The 22,939-nt window shown below is 40.4% G+C and overlaps 1 protein-coding gene across 1 annotated transcript in view; it reads left to right on the forward strand.

Annotated features, from left to right (window-relative positions):
* gukh (GUK-holder) overlaps window positions 1-22,939 on the forward strand; it is a 582,564-nt gene that overhangs the window by 412,875 nt on the left and 146,750 nt on the right. The window contains 1 exon segment of the mRNA XM_067154738.2: window positions 19,120-19,394. Within this exon segment, the coding sequence (XP_067010839.2) occupies window positions 19,120-19,394 (275 nt within the window).

Consider the following 22,939-nt stretch of genomic DNA (forward strand, 5'->3'; position numbering starts at 1 on the left):
GAGATTCTTAGTCAGTTTCTATCCTAGTTCTAGTTTTCTTGCTCTTTATGTGTTTGCTTCGTTATCGAGTCCATTATTATTTCACCTGGGTATTTAAATTTATTAACCTTGTTTATTTTCCCGTACTCTGATTTCAGTGCTATGGATGATGGTCAAAAGATATCTGAACTTCTTCTGAACTCCAACTTTTCCTGCTATTTCTTTCAGAAGGTTGATTTGTTCTAAGGCAGTCCCTATACTTCCAGAAAGGATTGTGACACCAGCGAAGGCCAAACACTGTGCACCATCGCCTTTGTGCTTTCAACCTAATTTTATCTCATGATGGAGTCTTCTATTTATTTATTTATTTATTTATTTATTTATTTATTTATTTATTTATTACTTTTTCTTCCCATATTCTTATAACTTATTCCAGGACGCTATTGAAAAGAATTGGGGGAAGCCAATCTCCTTGCCTGACACCGGTTTTAATTTTAAATTCATCCGAGATCGAAATCGACTTGCAACCTAGGATTAGGTCGTGTTAGTACGTGTTGAAGAGATGTTAAGTTCAGAACAAAAACGGCCAACCGGACACCAGTGGGATCCGAACCCACAACCTCCCGATTTCGCGTCGGCTGCTCTACTAATTGAACTATGGCGGCCTAGGTCATCTTTGTTCTCTTGGAAAGGATGTAAGCTACAGGTCTGGCTCTACTGCCGGCACACTGTAGAGTGCATGCAAGTCGCCCGTTGTGGGCCAAGTCAATGAATATTCAATATTCATCTGAAATCTCTCTCATAAACATCACCCTGGGCTTTGTTTCAGTGAAAGTCTGCCTAATTATATTGATTGATTTTGTGTCAGTTCCAAATTCCTATAAAAATATTCAGTAGCAAAACTCTGTCTGCTGAATCATACTCTTTTTTTAAAATTATTATTATTATTATTATTATTATTATTATTATTATTATTATTATTATTATTATTATAATATAAGCAGTTAATCTCATTAGGATTACGCAAAGTAGTTACAGGCGTGCATTTGCCTTTCTCTGTCCCCATATTTCTTTCAGTCTTGTTCTTTGGTCTTTCCTCTTGGTCAACTTGCCATTTGTAAATTTTTAGGATCTGAAGATCACCCTGTTTTGGACATCTACCGGTGTAATTCCTGCCTGTTTCAAATCGGTTTTGATTTCGCCGGTCCATTCCTTTGTATGCGTTTTGGCTTTACTCTTGTTTTCGTAGAACTCGACTGTTTGTTTCGTAAGTCTCTCTGGATGCGTTCTTTTAATATATCGATATAATCTCAACCTGCGTATTTTAATACCACTGAATATTTGTTTATTGTTTGATTTGTTGCCTGCCTCGGAGTCGTATTGTCCGTCGGCTAGTTTTGGGCCCAGAATTTTAAGGGGGGAGACATAGCTTAACAAAGGAAAAAATAGGTTAATATTCATTCGATTTTTAAATATGCTACAATTGTTGTTGACAATTGCTGCACAAAGCCCAGTATTGGCACACTTCCTGGCAACCAGAAGCAACTTTAATAATGTCAGAATTTTAATAATTTTAATATTTTAAAATAAAATATTCAAAATTTCCTGCTTTTTTAAACAATATATCACTGTTTCCCTTATAAATTCCAAGTTTATAAGAATTTTCGTACTTTTCCTTTTTAAAGTGTGTATCAAAACTCCAGCTATAAAATGAACCTCAATCATTAACATAGACTGTGATTTGGATTTTTTTGTCGCGTTTTTATTCCAAGCACCAGAAAATATTAATAGCTTTTTAAATAAAAATGTTATATAAAATCGAATTTAAATCCTATTGATATGAATGAGGTACAGATTGTAGTACAACATTATGGGAGGAAACTCTGAAAAAAATCATAATTATCCGTGAATCAGTAAGAGGGTTATGAAGGAAACCGTGATATGTTAAAAAAGGCGGGAAATTTTGAACATTGTATATTAAAATGTCAACAACGTTTGTAGCATATATAACAATCGAATGAATATTGGCCTATTTTCCCCGCGTTGAGCTAGGTCCCCCCCCCTTAAGACATTCTGATTTAATGACTGTTTTGTAATTGTTTAATTGTAATGTTTTAGCTGTGTGTATTTTGAGATAAATTTTTTGTTGTAAATATTTTGGGTTACTCGATATGCAGTTTCCATCTTTTGGCATCTGATTTTATTAGCGTTTCGTTCAAATCCATTTTCCTGAATTGTTTCACCAAAATACTTAAATTGTCACACTCTTTTAATTTTACCATATTTTGTCTCTTGTGCTTGCTTGTTGCAAGTCATGTATTAAGTCCGAATTTTTCAACAATTCCTTTCAGGAGTTCAATCTGATTTTGGGCTGTTGAAATGTCTGGCGTTAAGATTGCTAGGTCGTCTGCAAATTCTAGGCAATCTATCGCCAATTTTCCTCTGCCTATAAGGATTGGTTGATGAATTTTGAGGACTAATTTCTGTTTGCTATGTCATCAGCGAAGGCCAAACAGTCAACACCAATACCTTTATGCTTTGAACCCAATCTTATCTAATTTATTATTATTATTATTATTATTTCATGAAAGGTTGTGTTCCGTTTACCGAAAGAAGATCCCCACGTCTCACCACTGGCTTTGATTGTGTTGTAAGTAAAATTCCGCAGTCAGTCCTCTTAATCGTTTGTCGACTTCCCGCCTGGCAAAGGGCACACACACACACATACACACACCATTTCGCGGTTAGCCATGTGTAACTGGGGCTAAAAGGGCCCTTCGGGTAACATCCAGGAGGACCACAAATTACCTAATTTAAATGCGGGGGCCGGGGCTCATTTGAATATCGAGTAAATCCGAACTGAACCACCACCTCATTCACTTGCTCCAAGTATGGGTTGTCTGGAAATTTGGGATCTTCTTCACTTCAGGAGCTGAATGTTGTCCCACATACTGTGAGGACAGGGAACAGTCAAGTAATCATTCCCGATATAAGCGATCAACTGGTTCTTCTTCATTTTCATTTAGGACAAATGCGGGCACAATTCAGCCAATGAACAGCGCTCCAGGTGATGCAGGTTACACCCTAGTAGCTGCTTGCACGACTCTCGGTTACAACTATAAATCATTCCATGTAAAGAAAACAGTGTTGCTCTTATGGACCTACAAGGAGTGAACACACCCCCTCTTAGACATTCATAATTCCTTGTGTTTAAGGAACAATATAATGCACTTTATATTTTATTATGAAAGAAAGAAAAAGGATGAGGCTTTTTTTTTGGTCATGAGTTATCAAGATAACTACCGAAGCTTTTCTATTTCATAAATACACTGACTGACAGAGCAAATGCAACACCAAGAAGGAGTGGTTCGAAAGGGATGAAAGTTGGAAAAAAAACAGAGACGGCACGGACGAATAATTGATGTTTATTTCAAACCGATATGCAGGTTACACAATGCGCACGGCATCGACTCAGTAGGATGTAGGACCACCGCGAGCGGCGATGCACGCAGAAACACGTCGAGGTACAGAGTCAATAAGAGTGCGGATGGTATCCTGAGGGATGGTTCTCCATTCTCTGTCAACCATTTGCCACAGTTGGTCGCCGTACGAAGCTGGGGCAGAGTTTGCAAACGGCGTCCAATGAGATCCCACACGTGTTCGATTGGTGAGAGATCCGGAGAGTACGCTGGCCACGGAAGCATCTGTACACCTCGTAGAGCCTGTTGGGAGATGCGAGCAGGGTGTGGGCGGGCATTATCCTGCTGAAACAGAGCATTGGGCAGCCCCTGAAGGTACGGGAGTGCCACCGGCCGCAGCACATGCTGCACGTAGAGGTGGGCATTTAACGTGCCTTGAATACGCACTAGAGGTGACGTGGAATCATACGCAATAGCGCCCCAAACCATGATGCCGCGTTGTCTAGCAGTAGGGCGCTCCACAGTTACTGCCGGATTTGACCTTTCCCCACGCCGACGCCACATTCGTCTGCGGTGACTATCACTGACAGAACAGAAGCGTGACTCATCGGAGAACACGACGTTCCGCCATTCCCTCATCCAAGTCGCTCTAGCCCGGCACCATGCCAGGCGTGCACGTCTATGCTGTGGAGTCAATGGTAGTCTTCTGAGCGGACGCCGGGAGTGCAGGCCTCCTTCAACCAATCGACGGGAAATTGTTCTGGTCGATATTGGAACAGCCAGGGTGTCTTGCACATGCTGAAGAATGGCGGTTGACGTGGCGTGCGGGGCTGCCACCGCTTGGCGGCGGATGCGCCGATCCTCGCGTGCTGACGTCACTCGGGCTGCGCCTGGACCCCTCGCACGTGCCACATGTCCCTGCGCCAACCATCTTCGCCACAGGCGCTGCACCGTGGACACATCCCTATGGGTATCGGCTGCGATTTGACGAAGCGACCAACCTGCCCTTCTCAGCCCGATCACCATACCCCTCGTAAAGTCGTCTGTCTGCTGGAAATGCCTCCGTTGACGGCGGCCTGGCATTCTTAGCTATACACGTGTCCTGTGGCACACGACAACACGTTCTACAATGACTGTCGGCTGAGAAATCACGGTACGAAGTGGGCCATTCGCCAACACCGTGTCCCATTTATCGTTCGCTACGTGCGCAGCACAGCGGCGCATTTCACATCATGAGCATACCTCAGTGACGTCAGTCTACCCTGCAATTGGCATAAAGTTCTGACCACTCCTTCTTGGTGTTGCATTTGCTCTGTCAGTCAGTGTACATTTGCAGGGAGGAAGAACAATAGTAGGAACAGCCATCGCTTTGTTGTCTTCCTTCATTTTCCTTCTGAGTTGCTCTGGTACATGTATCGCATAATCCCATACGTTGTGAATCGCCGGCAGAGTATCACTGTGATGTAATATTCTTGTTACTGATGATTTTGATGCTGTGAAGAAATTCGCTATGGATTTATCTGTGCTTGGTTTTGTTATTTAGCTCTTGTTTCTTAAGTGCATTTTTTTTTGCCACCGGTTTTCCGTATTGCTGTGAAAACCAACATGTGCCTTCTCTAAAAACCCCATCCCTTTGAGCTAAAAATAATTTTCAGTTTAGTTTCTTTTCCCTTTTGTCGATTTGGCAACTTTGTTGTCATAAGAGCAGCGCTGTTTTCTTAACATGGAATGGACTATAGTTAAGTGCGCGTATCTGAAGAGATTTAAACTGTAAACACTTATATCAGTGGATTAGATTATGGCGAGGAAACATATTTTGTATACAGACGCCATGTGCTAAGTAAATGCTTATAAAAACAATGATCACCACCACCATTGGTCTCAATAGAGGATGGCTATCCAGTTGTACTACTTCCTCTTAAAACAATAATGACCACCACCACCTTCCAGAAACAAACCGACCCCTGTGGGTGGGGGACGCAGACGAAGAATACACCCACGGTATCCCCTGCCTGTTGTAAGAGGCGACTAAAAGGGACTACCAAGGGATGATTATATTAGAAGCATGAAACTCCTTGTGATTAGTACCACCACGCGGGGAACACGATGGGTCGCTTTTCCTTGTGCGTAGTACCATAATGTTAGGTAGCATATACTGTAGGTTTGTGATTAGTAGCAGACGAGAGCGCGACGGCTTTTACAGTACCTGTGATGAGTAGCACTACATGAGCGACACCCTGGGATGACGGAACCCATGGTTCTGGCTTGCCTATGATTAGTACCCACTATATGAGGAACACCACGGGATAGCGCGAGTCCCTGTCGTTAGTACACTTAGGTGGGTAACACCATAGGTTTGCGCTGCCTGTCAATGGCGCCGCAATGTGCGAAACACTCTAGATCTGTAATACATGTGCGAATTTCATTACCTGTGAGTAGTACCATAATGTGTGGAATACCGCGAGTCTACGCTACTCTTAATTAGTACTGCAACATGACAAATACCATGGTTCTACTTTTCTAGCGATATGTACCATTATGAGGGGCCGATGACTTGGATTTTGGACTCCTTTCTACTACAAGCATCATCGATTCAGTATCGTGCTATAGAAGCAGTCCCTTGGTCAGTAATACTATTGTTTACGCCAGCTTCTGTGCATGTGAGGCACTGTGGGTCAGTTCCACTGATCATTTCAAATTCATTTCCATCCATCCATTCATTCTTCGTCCTCACGTTTTGAATTGTGGTCAGAGGAGGATTTGGGGTTTTTAATTTATCATTTAATTTCGTCTCATTTCGTACTATTAAGGGCCGATGACCTAGATGTTAGGCCTCTTTAAACAACAAGCATCAATCAATCAATCAATCAATCAATCAATCAATCAATCAATCAATCAATCAATCAATCAATCAATCATCGAAACAAACCGTGTAGAAAATTAATTTCAGAGATATGTAGCCTACAGTCATATATTGCATCATTAGTTTCTAAAATATGTAGAATATACAGTATTGTGTTAAAAGCCTCTCACAATAAAATATAAAAAGCCGGCCTCAGTGGCTCGGATGGTTAAGATGATAGCCTTCTGACCCCAACTTGGCAGGTTCGATCCTGAATCAGTCCGGTGGTATTTGAAGGTGCTCAGATACGTGAGCATCCTGTCGGTAGATTTACTGGCACGTAAAATAACTCCTACGGGACGAAATTCAGGCACCTCGGCGTCTACGAAAACCGTAAAGGAAGGTAGTGGGACGTAAAAACAATAACATTATTATTATTATTAATATAATATAGAAATCTTCATCAGGAGTTACTATTTTTTCTGGCACTGGTGTACACAGTGCATGTCCTGGCCTTCGTGTGAGCGGACCTTTTGGTCGGATAAGGAAATGGCCAATTAAACTTACATTATTACAATAAAGCAAGTTTATTATTTAAAATGTTTTAAAAAATATTTCAAAACCTATTATGTGTAGGCCTACAGCAGTGGCGGCGCGTGGATAAAGCGTCTGGGGGTTCACTGCTGTCGGAAATAGCGTGTTGAGATACTTGATGTTTACATAGATGTAAAGTAGTGACATTGCTTGATTAGAAACGCGACTTTTCTTTGAAGGGACACGGCTACAGCTCGAAGAAGTTACCAAAATAATGAAGATGAAGGACAGAGAATATGATGTGCAATTACTTAAAGCTGATCCAATTTCCTCTGATTTTGGAGACGTTGCTTGTGTACAAATAACTTCTTCAAGAACGTCTTAGGCAGACTACTGTTGTTTATGTATTGACGTATTTTGCTGCTTACTTTTATAACAACACGTATTGCTAATGAAAGGCTCCAGGGGCTCTCAACTTGGGAGCGTGGGTTGGCGACCACGGGGCCCTTAGCAAGGTCCTGGCATTGCTTCCACTTACTTGCACCAGGATCCTTACTTTCATTTACACTATCCGACCTCTCTTGATCAAGTCTTGTTCTTTTCCGATCCCGACAGTATTAGAGAACTCGAGGCCCAGGGAGTGTTTCATTTTCACGCCCTTCGCGGCCTTTGTCTTTCTTTGCCCGACACCATTTTCGAAGTGTAGGATCCCTTCCATTTTTTCTTTATGATTAGTGTTATATAGAGGACTAACTGATTAACCCGTGCTTCGCTGCGGAATTCTTGATTAGGTAGTGTACACGTTGTGAGTAAGATTGTATTAAATTGCATAGTTCTGAACATTACTCCAGAAACGCGACGGGGAATTCACCATACGTCTTTTCTCATGGAAGATTGGTTTAGGGAATTTTCATGTTAATGGTAGGCCCTGTTGCCTACCATCAGTCACAATCAAGTTGTAGAATTTTCATAATAATGGCAGACACTCACTCTCCATATGCCTTTTTACAACATCAGAAAGAGTGGTTTTCCCGACTGAAATCAACACATATCATTATAATGGCGTCAGTAGGAATGTTGTGATTAAATGAAAAACCACACATTTTCTCACTTTTAACGAACTGTACTACGCTTCCACTCTGTTATTATTCTGTTAAGTTTGCACACTGAGCATTCCAATCAGCGCCTCAGAGTAGGGGTCGAATAGCTGGAATACTGTGATGAACCAGTGTGTTACGTACCAGCAGTATCAGAAAATGTATGAACCAGAGGAATGCTAAAGAAGAAAGTTATCCAACTCCCTAGCTACTTCCCGCCAATATTCAGACAGGCTGTCATACTCGGTACGCAGTAGTAGCCCCATCTATCGAAGATGAGTGGCAGCATAAACGACAAAGAACATCACAACAAACAATGCTCCATGTAATGTTATTCTTGATCGATTTCATGAGCTTTCGATATTGTAGGCCCCCAGATTTAGTTTCCTTCCAGTCTGAAATACTACTATTACTGTCGTCGGTACGGTAAAACTGAATAAAACATAAATGATCGGAAATGGTATTCTCTATAACTTTTTAATATAAGTTAGTACTTTTCGATACGACCAAGAACATACAAAAAATTATATTTTAGGCGCCTTCCCCTGAACTACCATTTCGTCCAGGGTGAATAAAATTATTTAGAGCCTAAACTGTAGTTTCTTATTCCCCGACTCTACAGACCGATTTTTATTAAATTCTGTTTATCCATTATCTTGTGGCTCAGTGATGATATGGACTTAGCAACAAAATTACAAATTAACGAATATCTCTGTTATCATATTCGATACGGCAAGAATGTATAAGACATAAATGATCGGAAATTTAATTCTATATAACTTTAGGTATGTAGTAATTATCGATAGGACCGCTAATAGCATACATATTTGAGAATTAAATTTTAGGCCTTCCCCTAAACTGCCATTTCACTCAGCGTTAATAAAATTATTTACGGCCTAGATTGTAGTGACTTATTCTCAGCCTTTACATACCGATTTTTATTAAATTTTCTTCAGCCGTTTTCTCATGATGCGTGTACATACATACATACAGACAGACAGAAATTACGGAAAACGAAAAAGTGCATTTCCTCGTTACTGTGGACACGACCGTTACAGACATACAATTATTTTTAAATTCTCAGCTATGTACAGACAAAACTCTTATTTTATATATAGATGGTTGCCTAGTTGTATTTCCTCTTAAAACAATAATGGCCATCACCACTTACAAATGAAACGACTCATTAATTACAAAAAGACAGGCTACGAACGCCTGTTGATTCTATACAAAACGTAGTTACCAAATATTCTGGCTCATTGTGGTTAATTACATCAGAACTGCAAAATCGTCAAATTAAAACCCCTCAAAAACCTACCACATACGGCAAGGTCTGTCTACTGCATACGGCAAACTTTAACCGCGCGCTCTAACAGTGCTTCGGCTAATTTCGGAAGTGCTCGATGTAACTCGTGTCTATCGCTGGTCCAGTCGCCAGCGATTCCTGGGCTATGTTTTCCCTGCTCCTCACAACCCCTCGCCTTGAGCACCCTCCTTACTAGAGATGGGGAGATTCTGAACGAGTGATTAAAAATGAGCGAATCATTGCACTGAACGACTGAATCATGATTCAGTGAACGAAATGAATCGACTCGTTTGTGAATCGAAATCTGAATCGAGAGATGGCAGCCGCAACTCGTTCCTTGGTTCCTCGTTCGTTCTGATTCATATCGACAAATCGGGTATCCACCATTTTTGAATCAATGACTACTTGTGAAGAACGACTCTGTTATTTTTTATTTAACCTGAACTAAAAGTCCGGTCCACAAGTCAAATACTCCTAACCTAACCTTACAGGAAAAAATATATTTTTTTAATAAGAAATTATCACGTAGTTTCAAGTCACACACTTCTCGGAACTTTAATATACACTCAACTTCCAGCTCGTTGCGAAATGTTAGGTTAAGTTTATCTCAAGGTTCCCGTTCACGTTCTTGTTCTCTGAACTAACGTGTGAAACAAGGCGACAAAATGTTCATATCTACTATAAATTTCAAATTCGATTCTCCTATAGTTTCGAATGGTAGCTACTTAAGTTTGGAAAGGATTAGTCAGACAGTTGTGTAGCATTTTTCGACTGTAACCTCTAAAAAAGGATAGTACTCTTGTTAATATGCTATCGATTATTATTATTATAACTTGAACATTTCACTTCTTGTAACCTGCAAACATATAAAGCAGTAGCAGTAATAAAGAACATAACGGAATGGTTCATCTGAGTCCATGGTTTCGCTTTCGGCTCTCCGTCACGTGGTATTGGAATGAACGAATTAAATGAACGAATCAAATGAACGAATCATTTTAGTGAATCGGTTCAAATGAATCGGTTCTTCTAAAAGAATCAGATTCCCCATCTCTACTCCTTACGTCTCACTGCCCCGCTACACCAGTCCTGAAATTGAACCTCTCCGCTGGTTCCGAAGAGCAACAGAGTGTTGATGTCAAAAATACCGCTACGCGCGTGGATATACAGAGCTTATTAAAGGAACAGGCTGTAATATACCATTCTACATAGACTTATTCATTTCTAGGGGGTTCACTGAACCACTGAACATATAGCACCCACCGCCACTGGCCTACAGACAAAACGGCATCCGCTGTAGATAAGCGATCTGAACCATGTTATGTCTTGTCCGCAAGCGAGGCGGTGTGGGAAACAGCGAGGTGATTCTGTCACTGGTTTTTCATAAACTGTTTCTACCTTGATTGGCGGCAGTGAGTTAGTAAATCCTTTTACTTAAACTGGTTCTTAATTGCGTAAAACTTAATGTATTAAACACTTCTTTTAAGGCATTTGCATGGCATATCCACATTCATCGCCCACTCTCTCTCTCTCCGTACGTGTTAACACTGAACAGCTCCATCACGTTCTTTACACTAAATACTCTCTGAGTGTTGTTTGTTTAGTTTTGTAAAGTATGGCGCGACTTTTTGTCTCCTACCTTTTTTTGTGTGTGTAGGCTACCTTACTATCGATTACACTCGCATGTAGATCTCGAGATATCGTGACTTAACTCGATGGCGACCTCCTCCGCTGCCCCGAGGAAATGAGCGTGCCTTGTAGTGCTCCCACTGTTCCACAATAACTCGTTTCCCTTCCTCAGTTGGGACCGAGCACGGACAACGCTTCCACGTACTCACCAAGTACTCAGAACTATGGTACACGTTGTCCCTATCGCGTAAAATTAAGCAGTTGTTTTCTTTGAGCCAGCTGAGTCAATAAAACTTCCTGGGTGGAATCTCATTTAATCACATTCATGTCTTGAACTCCTCCTTATTTCATAGTAGCTTTTCTCCAAAAAACTAACAAGTGAATTACTCCAGGACACCTCAAAGTCTGTCTATCGAACTTCTCTTTAAACACTGTGCAATAGGGACATTTATGACCAAAACCCTTATTTCCAAATCAAATATCTCTGGACCCTCATCGACGCTTCAAAAATAGCAGAGTACAAAACAGACTAAAGTTGTTTTTTTTTTTTTTTTTACGTCGCTGCTCCGTGTACATGCGAGCACAGAAATGGTGTCCTGGTATAAACAAAGCATGGCATACCCCCACCTCCACGCTTATCGCATTGCTGCTTGTAGACAGCCCGCTACAAGACTGTTGTGATTGAAATGGGCACAGTGGTGGATGTATAGCAATACACACACTGTACCTTCAGCACTACCCGTTCACTCCCTCCCCTCTTTTTCGGTACTGAAATGGCCTTCGACACTACCCCTCCGCTCCTTCTCTTCCTTTTTTGTACTGGAGTGGGGCAGTGTTGATTGTTTACGTCGGGACACCATTTCTGTGCTTGCATGTACCATAAACATTTTCCCTGTTACAGATTGTTAATTTGCCTTTATAGGAAGTGTGTCCCGAAGGCGTGAACCAAGAATCTATCGTTTCCTAATTACCTAAGTAAATAAATAAATACATAGTCTCGAGAGTCGTCCATTCGGGTAAGTGATCGTAGAAATAAGCGCTGCGTGTGCGCATTGTGTCCGTCATCTTGTCTCAAGGAATGGATTTCTTGCCTGGATTTTTTAAATGTACATCCCGGATTTAAAAAAAGTTTAGGCCAAGTACATTGTTGTCTTAATGTAGACAACTTTAACATAATCGAGCTCAATGTAATTTTATACATATTCTGCGGATTTCGAGATTGTGAAACCATCTGTTCAACCTGCCTTCACCCAACTGCTTTAAACTATCAAGATTGAGAATTAATTTCAATTATCGTAATCTCACTCTATCCACTGGCCGATCTCGACGGTCGACTGCCGTTTTCGAGACGGGAGTGTCTGAATCAAAATGATGCAGTGTGACGCACTCCTACTTACTGAAAGGAGAAGCCCCCCCCCCCCTTGGGGCGGTCATCCTACCGTGGTACACATCCTTATGGAGTAATGTGGTCCTAGCCAATTGCGCCGTGATCTGAAACTTCCGAGTATCATCTCCCTCATCCTACGAGATGACGAGCAGTCAGCAGACCTCGTCATCCGTTTTACGAGGGATAGTGACCCGTTTTATCGTGTATAAAAATAGTATTTTCTATCAGTTTTTATTTTATTGTTAACTACCTTTTTCTGTTGACTCTGATTTAGTTTGTTTTATATATTTAATGTTTTTTAACATTAATTTGAATGATACATATGACTGTACTTCAAGGCAATGTCTTATTCTACCGTAATTTATATTTTCTCTCATTTTATCAGATAATACAGCATTGCGAATTAGATCCTCTGATTATGAATTTAAAACAATCATTTTTCATCATCCTTTGTTTTAAATTCTAGTCAGTGGATATATTTTAAAATTTTATTTATCATGTAATTTCGTTACACCTCGCACCATTAGGGGTCGGTGACCTAGATGTTAAGACCCTTTAAACAACAAGTATCATCATCATCAAAATGATGCAATGCTTTATATGGGAGAGGGGTCCGCCCTCCAAAATAATTCAATTTTTTGTTCTATTTCAACGCGAGTGTGAAAATGACGTCTCTGTTTTTTGCTAGTGATTCGCCTCCACATAAAACAACAATTTTTTCTTTCATGGTCAACTTATCTGCATTTATGATCCGTTTTACTCATTTCATTTTCGACATGTGGCCTCGTTTAGTCTACCTCTTGAACAGGAAATTTCTCCTCTCTTGAACGTTTGACGAGAATAGAAAGCTAAAGGTTGCCTGCCCTCTCTGCCCTCGAAAATGAAGCAGGTCTGTTATTTTAGCAAACATTTTTCTGCTCGGTGCAGGTGACCATGAGCTAACAAGGTGCGGGAACCCCACTTGAGGCCCTCGTCGTGTTTACTCTTTGCCTACAATATATTGACTCTCTGAGTTACGCAAACATTGGTAATAAATGTGCATTGTTTGGGGATATGAAGTATGTCAAGAGGACACGGGAGTTCGCTTGTGTTGCGCCAACATTGGGCTGATGTACTCATGGCCTGCTAGATCGTAATGCCTCTTGTACACCATCAGATTTTTCTTTCAGTTCAGTACTTCACTAGAAAAAGTTGTCAAATCTTTTTGTCAAATATTATTCAACATTGCAGAAGGTTTGACAAGATTTGAAAAGATTTGACAAGACTTGATTTTTGTTTTAACATGGAGGAAAGGCAAAAAGCACTTTTGGTTCTCGGACTAACAGTGGGGTGCGTTCTTAAAAAGAAGAAAAACACGCGATGTATTTACTGCCATAACATCACTTGGAGATATGTCATACTGTATTGACTCACATAAACTGAATAAAAATTACATTAATGCAACGAAAATTCATATCTTATCACATGTAAACATGTTAGGAATTTAATAATAATAATAATAATAATAATAATAATAATAATAATAATAATAATAATAATAATATAGCTTTAGGGTTAGTCCAAAACATCTACAACAACAAATCGATGTCAAGACATACAAAAATTCGGTATACAACACAATCATAAAATCAACAGTCCTTTACGCAAGTCAAACACTGGCATTCAACAGAAAACAAGAACTTGAAAAAATCAAAAAAGAAAAGAGGAAGATCATTAGGAAAATTTTAGGATCAAGGTGCACCCAAGACGATTGCAGGTTACAATCAATCAAAACAACAGAAAAGTTCTCCAAACATCGAAACTGACATTAGGAAAAGACGAATGCAATTCTTCGTTCATCTCACTAGATTACCAGTAAATCGATTGACGAAAAGGATAATAGATTATGTAACCTCAGTTAAGAACTCAACGCCGTGGTTTAGCGAACTTCGAAAGGACCTAAAAAAAACTCAAACATAAGTTCAACAGACATTCTAGAAAGAGACATCTTTAGACACAAAGTGAACAATTGGGAAGCTACATCAAAGCAACAACAACAAGGCCAGTACAGGCCAAAGTGGTGGCAGAACGTAAACAAGCCTTCTCGGAAAGAATAAAGCCTTTTGGAACAAGAAGAACCCACAGAAGAATTGATTATTTGATTAATGTCTTCCAAACTTGAAACAATTCGCCATTATAATAATAGTAATAATATTAATAATATGCGAAGATCGTCATAATTCGATCATTGCTGACAATGTTTACTTACAGGTTACCGTTCGGTTATAAACATTAAAGCTTAAGATATTTCTCCGGCAATGTCCTCGTACGCTGCCGTTTTATTCATGTTATTGTGGTACTCTACCGAGTACACTGAGTATAGGCAGGGATGCTCCTCATACCTAGCAATTAATACACACACACAACCCCTGAGTAATGAAGGCATTTTTGTAGTTTTGATTCCCGTCCCGAAAATCCCAGCCTGCCTAGCGGCGTGGAGCCTGGCGTTAATACTCGAATTCCACTGGTCAAGTCTGTCAAAAGACTTGGAAAATCTTTGATCAATTAGAACATGTTCTAAATCACTTTCAGGACTTGTCAAGTTCTGCAAACGATTTGGCAAATAAACTTACAAAATGTTGAAAATTCTTGTGAAGGCTTGAATTTTACAAAAAAATCTGATTGTGTACAACAGGCGTAACGTAAGTAAAAGCGTTATTCCTTCAGAACTGCTTTCCTTCAAAATATACTGTACCCTGAAAGATGCGAGCTTATTTTTGACATGAATATGTCTTATGGCTGTGGATCATCCGAAAATTTGTGTAACGCGACAAAATGTGTGCCGTCAGTGACGTCACATTAGTCGTTACCGTAGGCCTTGGTCGCCAAAGATGCTCTGAGAAATAATGCAATAAATCTTTCGTTATCAATATTTCAGTTTCATTTATTGAGAGTAGCCTCCGTGGCTCAGACGGCAGCGCGTCGGCCTCTCACCGCTGGCTACCGTGGTTCAAATCCCGGTCGTTCCATGTGAGATTTGTGCTGGACAAAGCGGAGGCGGGACAGGTTTTTCTCCGGGTACTCCGGTTTTCCCTGTCATCTTTCATTCCAGCAACACTCTCCATTATCATTTCATAGTATCTATCAGTCATTAATAATAAATCACTTTGGGAGTGGCGACCCCATCGTACTAATAGCCTATATCTGATTCATTCATTCCATCCCTGACCCGGTCAATGACTGGAAAACAGATTGTAGGTTTTCATTTCATTTATTGTGACATATTCATGATCGTTAGCTTTTCGAAAAGGGAAGCGTTCCTTTTTAGTAAACTGATGTCCAGTTTCTTCAACGAATGTTAAGTGCTATCACTGCTGTTAAGAAGACTTAACACACAATTTAACGATATGACCGTCTCGTCAAGAATTACTAACATTTTGTGGTAAATTAAGATGGCACTAACCCTGTGTTTAAACCCCTTCACACATCTCAAAATGACAGCATGTAAAAGACGTATACTTAAAGTTTTACTGCTGTATACAGACTGAAGATGGCAAAGGATGATCCATACTAGTAAAAAATTTAATAACTTTTTAAAGCTGTCGGGGCTAAGTTTTCTATGAAGATACCGAGTTTTCAAAGCCGCAATAACGAACAAGGTGAGCAACTGGAAGAAATTGAAAATAGGTTAGAGTTTCCCCACAGATGGCAACTTATCACTGTCTCCAGTACAGCAGCTCCTTAATAGTTCTTAAATATTATAATTCAGATTTTTTTGCAGGTAATTATAAGTGACTGTGTTTGTGTACTAGGCAAGAGTGTGTAGATTTGTGCAGAGAGTTTCCGCTGCCACTGCATCATTAGCAAAGCATTACACTGCTTTCCCTGCAGTAAAATAATGCCCAAAAATTATATACGACTTATGAATTTACACATTTTTCTAGTGAAGTAGAATATATTCAAAATTGTGATATAATCGTCCGTCCGTATTTATATTTCAAGCACATTCGCATACATTCAAAATAAATCTATAGCAACGGTTGTCTCGTATCCATTTAGTAACGCTTCTGTTTAGCTCTTACCGTTCATGTTTATGCCTTCGTGGTCTCCGCTAACCATAACCTATAATAATGTCGACCGTATGCGCCAAAACACCGCTCTGAGCGCTTTATGTAAAGAAACAAAAGACGCTCGCTGTCAGTCGCGTTCAGAAAGCTTGCGGAAACGTGTTAATTTATCTCTAACAGTTGTTTCGTGACAAATGTTGGAAACGTGTTCGTGCAACAAGAGACTTCTAACCGAAGTGTCAAATGAGTAACAATCGTTAACTAAAATTGAACACAGAGTTGAAGAAACCGGACGTGAATGGCCTACTTGCAGGTAATAGTAGGTGACAAAAAAATGATAATCTGAAAAAGAAGGGGAAAAGTTGAGTAATTGCTGGAACAGATGAATGAAGACAACTTCAGATGAAATTTGCAAGAAAAAACTTGAAACATTGCTGAACATGTAGCGCAACATAAACACAATGCAATCACTCAAAATATTCCATTACAAGTAGTGTATCTTATACAAATCCACTGATAATTTCACACAACTATTTACAGTAGACTGAGTAGTGAAGTGAACTTCATACCAGCTTTACATTGTAAATATAATACTATCGCATAGAGATTTATAGGATATTGAAATATTTTCTTGAAGCAGATCAATAAAGAACCGATGCCAAGAAACTTGCAAAGGCCAATAATAATAATAATAATTGGCTATCACTTGCTGACGAGTATGATTATCTTCTTCAAAATTCAGTTTTTGTTGGTTCTTAGATGGTTGGAAAAACCAATCTTGGAGCCTCAGATTCTCAACAATTTGAGAAATATTTTGTTCGGTGGGGGCAGGCTGTGCAGTGTTGTTTTTCTTCTGAAGTTCCCGTTGTTATAAGTATTATTGGCTGGTTTTGGAGACTCTGAAACGCGTGATTCACAACCATTAGAGTTACAGAGGCAATGCATATCACTGAAGACAGATGGTCGATGAAATCTTGCAGGCTGTGATGTGAAGTACTGATGGATGGCCATGACTGAGATAGGCCTCATCTCATCATACTCTAGAGACTGATTATTTCATTGCTGGTAGTTTCATAGGCCCAGAGAAATTTTCCTCCCTTTGGACGTCCGCGTGGTTATTGCCCATTCATTTCAAAGGTGTGGGTGAAATTGGCAACTGTTCCAGGTGCAGTACGCAGGACGTGAGCGTACCATTGAAGACGTTTTGCCGTACCTTCTCAGTGATGGGTGTAATGCCCATTTGCTGGCGGACGGTGTCGTTTTTGACATGATGCAGGAGTGTGATGCCCATCGACCAACGAAGCATGCGCATTTTCATTTAGTGTAATTGCCCTCTGTAGCGTTGTCAGCTGGTCGACATTCAGCGCCGTGACGTACTACCATGCGGTATATTTTTGACTTCAGATGTAGTGGCATCCCTCTCTCACGGAGAACACCTGTGACTTCCCTCTATCTTATCCATGTTGCCTTTATCTTACTTCGCACTTCATCACCTGTCCCACCACCAGTCTGTACGCGAGATCCTGGATACCTGAAGCAAACGGTCTTCCTCTTAGTTTAAACCCGTATTGTAAGAGACAGCCGATCCAGTCTTCAACTTGACGCTGCAATCCACTTCTCGTGGTATCAGCAAATGCGACATCATCTGCGTATAAGAAAACCCTACAGTTGTCCACTGCAAATTCCGAGATATCTCTGGAAGACGATTCGTTGGATGCAAATCAATTGATAGTTATCAGTTTTAGTTTCTTTGACATGTTTATGATCATTTGATATCCGCAAAGAGAAATTTTCTCACTTATTTTTGTAAGAAAATTAATTTTAAATACACATGGTGAACTTTATTTTGTAATTTCGTCCGTTATTTTCCTTTCTATTAAACAAGACATGGGGAAGTTATGTGAGGACCTACATTTTAATGTCCATAATTCTGATAAGGTTAATTATTCAAAAATCAGAATCGGCCTGTATTTAAACTGAATTTCTGATACATATACATACCAAAACCCGCAGTTTTGGTGTGATTGAGCGACAAAAATGCAGACAACACCTCATTTTGAAGTATTACGCGATGTTTTGAAAAATAATTTCGTAGTTGAAAATATTTATTTTCTGGTCAGTGTTTTGAAATAAAAAATGGTGTAAAATTTCAGTCATTACTTCACGGTTGCTAGGTAACATCTCGCCACACATTTTGTATCGCTATTTTCAGATAACCCCAGCCATTAGAGTGGTGGTGATGGTGGTGATGGTGGTGATAATCTTTTTAAGAGAAAGTGCAACTGGGCAACCATACTCTATATAACACAAATCAGAGAGAAAAAATGGAAGGGATCCTACACTTCAAAAACTAAAGTATCGGCCAGACAAAGACAAGGGCCACGAAGGGCGTGAAAATGAAAGAATCCCTAGCCCTCGGAAACCTAATAGCGTTGACAAGAACAACAGAACGGAGGTCGAATAGGTTAAATGAAAGTGAGGAGCCTGGCACAAGTAAGTGGAAGCAATTCCAGGACTCAGCTAAGAGCCCATGGTCGCCAACCCACGCTCCGAAGTTCAGAGCCCCCGGGGCGCCTTTCAGTCCCCTTTAACAATAGGCAGGGGGTACCTTGGGTGTCATTCTACCGCCCCCACCCACAGGGGGACCAGCCATAAGACTTATTTATGTTAAAGCATAGTTAGTCATATGGCAGTTCACCATGAAAATGTTAGTCCAAAATATTGTGAAATTTCTCCAGCAGTTTAGACGTGATCTTTCAAAAGGTAGACAGACGTCATGTAATTTTTACATAGACATTTATTTATTTATTTATTTATTTATTTATTTATTTATTTATTTATTTATTTATTTATTTATTTATTTATTTATTTATTTGTTTTCAGCTGAGAGCGACATCTGTTCGTTCAGTTTGCGCACCGTCCACTTCAGTTCATGCCACGAGCTGACCACCAGTCTCTTCAGCGCGGAGACGCGCCCCAAGGCCGTACGATGTATGTACGAGGCGGCCGCCAAGACGCCGGTCCACGTGATGCGGCAGCTGGACCGCTACCGGCGGGACGGCCATCGCTCCTCCAGATACTTCATGTGCACGCCTGTCCTGGGACAGAAACGTCGAAGGCTCAAACACCGCACCGACATCGAGATAGAAACGCATACGGTAAGAACCACCATCACACTTGTTAACAGAATTGCCACGTTACGTTACGAGGGAGATGTTTCTGAATTTAGAAACGAGGAACGTACACTTATCACTTTTGTGGCTCTTTTGTAAAATGTTTTATTTCACACTATGGTAAATTTACTTATTTTAAATTAATTGTAATTAATTTTGAAACCTCAGTACGCTAATCATGCATCTTTGACTCATGAAGTGACGTTCTTTTGTTTTCTTGTGTGTGCTGCTGCGAAAGATAAATACAGGGTCTCTCTTATAAACCCAGACCGAGCGCACGGTGTTCGTACTCTGCAGCTGCTTCAGCCGAACTTCCGTCGAGCGCGGCAGGCAAGAGGGCCTACCATTACAATGAAAATTCCCTAACCCAGTTATAAAAGATGCTGGAAGTGTCGTCCTTCATAATGAGGCACTTCATAAACACCATTAGAACTTTCTGCACACCAATAGGGAGAGTTATGACTGTTTACACGACCATTAAGATGAAACCAGGCCTCGTCTGAAAGAACACAAGCTTTGGGTCACAACGATGCAAGATACCACTCACAGTATCTCACTCTAATGGCAGGTTTTAAACAATGGGCCAATGTAAACCTGTACGTTTTGATGCGTAACAGCTTTGTAGCTCTGTGTGCAGAAGAAATCGAAACTCCTACTTGTGCTAATTTCTGAGTGATTTATCCGGTGACCGTTCAAGATTCGCACCAATGTCATCTAGCTTTCTCCATGTTAAAACTGATCGTGTGCGCGCATGTCTTTTTTTTATTGAGAACTGAGCCAGTAGTTTCAAGTTTATTTACAAGTAGCTGATGTGCCCGTGCTTCGCTACGGAATTCTACATGGTATACACATTTCTAGGTTAGGTAGTGCACACGTTATGAGTAAGGTTGTATTAAATTGCATAGCTCTTAACGTTATCCTAGAAACGCGACGGGGAAGTCACCGAACATGTTTGTATAACTGAAAACTGGGTTAGGGAATTTTCATTGTAATGGTAGGCCCTCTTGCCTGCCATCAGTCACAATCAAGTTGGGGAATTTTCATTATATTGCCAGACTCTCACTCTCCGCCTGCTTTTTTACATCCTCAGAGAGACTGCCAAATCGATTGTGTTTTTTCCAACTGGAATCAACATAGGTCATTACAATGTCGGCAATAGGAATGTCGCGATTAAAAGCAATGCTGCTATATGAAATACTTGATCAAATGAAAAACCACACGTTCTCTCGCTTTTAACGAACAGTAGTAAGTTGCCGATCGAACAGTCCAAAGTTCCAGAGCCGGAGTGACCAGGCCGTAGACAGCCGTGAACACTCCTCTGCCATTATTCTGTTAAATGTGCACACTGTTCATTCCGATCAGTGCCTCAGAGTAGGGATTGAACAGCTGGAATGCCATGATGAACCAGTGCGTTACGTACCAGAAAACATCGTATGCTATAGAAGAAAGTTATGTAACTCCCCTGCTATTTCCCGCCAATATTCAGACAGGCTGTTATACTCGGTACGCAGCAGTAATCCCATCTAACGGAGAAGAGTTGCAGCATACGAGTCAAAGAACATCACGACAAACGATGGTCAACGTAATGTTATTGTTGGTCAATTTTATGAGCTTTCGATATTGTAGGCCTTCACATTTAGTTTTCTCGCGATACGGTACGGTACAATAAAACTGAATAAAACATAAATGATCGGGAATTGTAATATCTATAAATTCTGTTATGTAGTACTTTTCGATGGGACCAATAACGTAGGTACTGTATATAAAAATTACATTTTAGGAGCTTTCCCCTAAACTACCATTTCATCCAGGGCGAATAAAATTGTTTATAGCTTAGACTGTACTTTCTTATTCCCCGACTCTATATACCGATTTTCATTAAATTATGTTCACTCATTTTCTCGTGGCTCGGCGTTGATATAGACTTAGCAGCAAAAATACAAATTCACGAATATTTCTGTTATCACAGCCGATACCGTAAAAATGTAGAAACCGAGCTCGATAGCTGCAGTCGCTTAAGTGCGGCCAGTATCCAGTATTCGGGAGATAGTGGGTTCGAACCCCACTGTCGGCAGCCCAGAAGATGGTTTTCCGTGGTTTCCCATTTTCACACCAGGCAAATGCTGGGGCTGTACCTTAATTAAGGCCATGGCCGCTTCCTTCCCACTCGTAGCCCCTTCCTCTCCCATCGTCGCCATAAGACCTATCTGTGTCGGTGCGACGTAAAGCAACTTGCAAAAAAAAAAAAAAGTAGAAGACATGAATGATCGGAAATTTAACTCTATATAACTTTAGTTATGCAGTATTTATCGATAGGACCACTAATAACATAAATATTTGAGAATGAAATGTTAGGCCTTCCCCTAAACTACCATTTCGCTCACCGTGAATAAAATGATTTATGGCCTATATTGTAGTGGCTCATTCCCCGACTTTACATACCGATTTTCATCCAAGTCTCTTCAGCCGTTTTCCCGTGATGCGTGTACATACATACAGACTGCATTTGCTTGTTACTATGGATACAACCGGTACAGAAATACCATTCTTTTAAAATTCTGAGCAATGTACAGACAAGACTTATTTTATATAGCCTATATAGATTAAGTGAATCTGTGCTCGTGAAGGTGGCACTTCACCAGGAAATAGCTGAACAAATGCATCGCGTACCTGTCGAACCGACTCGTACTTATAACGTTTGCATATGAAAATACGCAGTTGCAATGATATCTAACCATGTTAGCAGCTGAGATTCAGACTGGCTGTCGATGCTAGATCGAACACGTTTACGCTCCTTGCAAGGTCAAGAAGTATGCGCGCGCCTCCTGTACAGCTGCTTAGGTCTCGGAGAGTAGAAACGCCGCTGGACGGTCTGGGTTTATAAGCGATACCCTGTACATGGAGTCACGTGGTAACAAAACATCAAAATGAATGTTATTTTAGGCAGCGAACAGTCCACTAAGTTACCAGAGTCGTAAACATGGTCCTGGATTAATGAAGATAACATGATATAATGATATACTGCGATATATGTGATATTTATTCATTTGGAGTTGGATTAACCTACACATTAGTCAGTATTGCGATGGCGGCAAATTGCTTCAGCTGGGAATGCAGAGACGACATTTTTTATCTAAATGATTACGGAACCATAGTGCTGCCATCAGGCGGAGAAACAATTCAGCAAGGTTAAGTCTGGTGTTCCTCGATTCATGATCTCTCTATCAGTGTTTACATTATTGCGAAGCATATTTCAACCGATCAGAGACGATTTGTAATTAAACAGTGTGGTAAAATGTCATTTTCCACACTCTTTTGAGTGCGGAAAGAAGGCAATTACGTCATAGTATAAATAAACAAATTCTTACTATCTTTACACCGGTCTGTTATCAGGCCGACTTTACTGTACGAGAGTGAAAAATGAGTTGACAGTAACAGAAAAGGAAGCAACCAGAATGATCGCTGGTACGAACAAGTGGGAACAATGGCAGGAAGTTACTCATAATGAGGAGATAAAGCTAAGTTAGGAG

This window comes from Anabrus simplex, chromosome 10 (genome assembly GCF_040414725.1).
Source record: "Anabrus simplex isolate iqAnaSimp1 chromosome 10, ASM4041472v1, whole genome shotgun sequence".
NCBI lineage: Eukaryota > Metazoa > Arthropoda > Insecta > Orthoptera > Tettigoniidae > Anabrus > Anabrus simplex.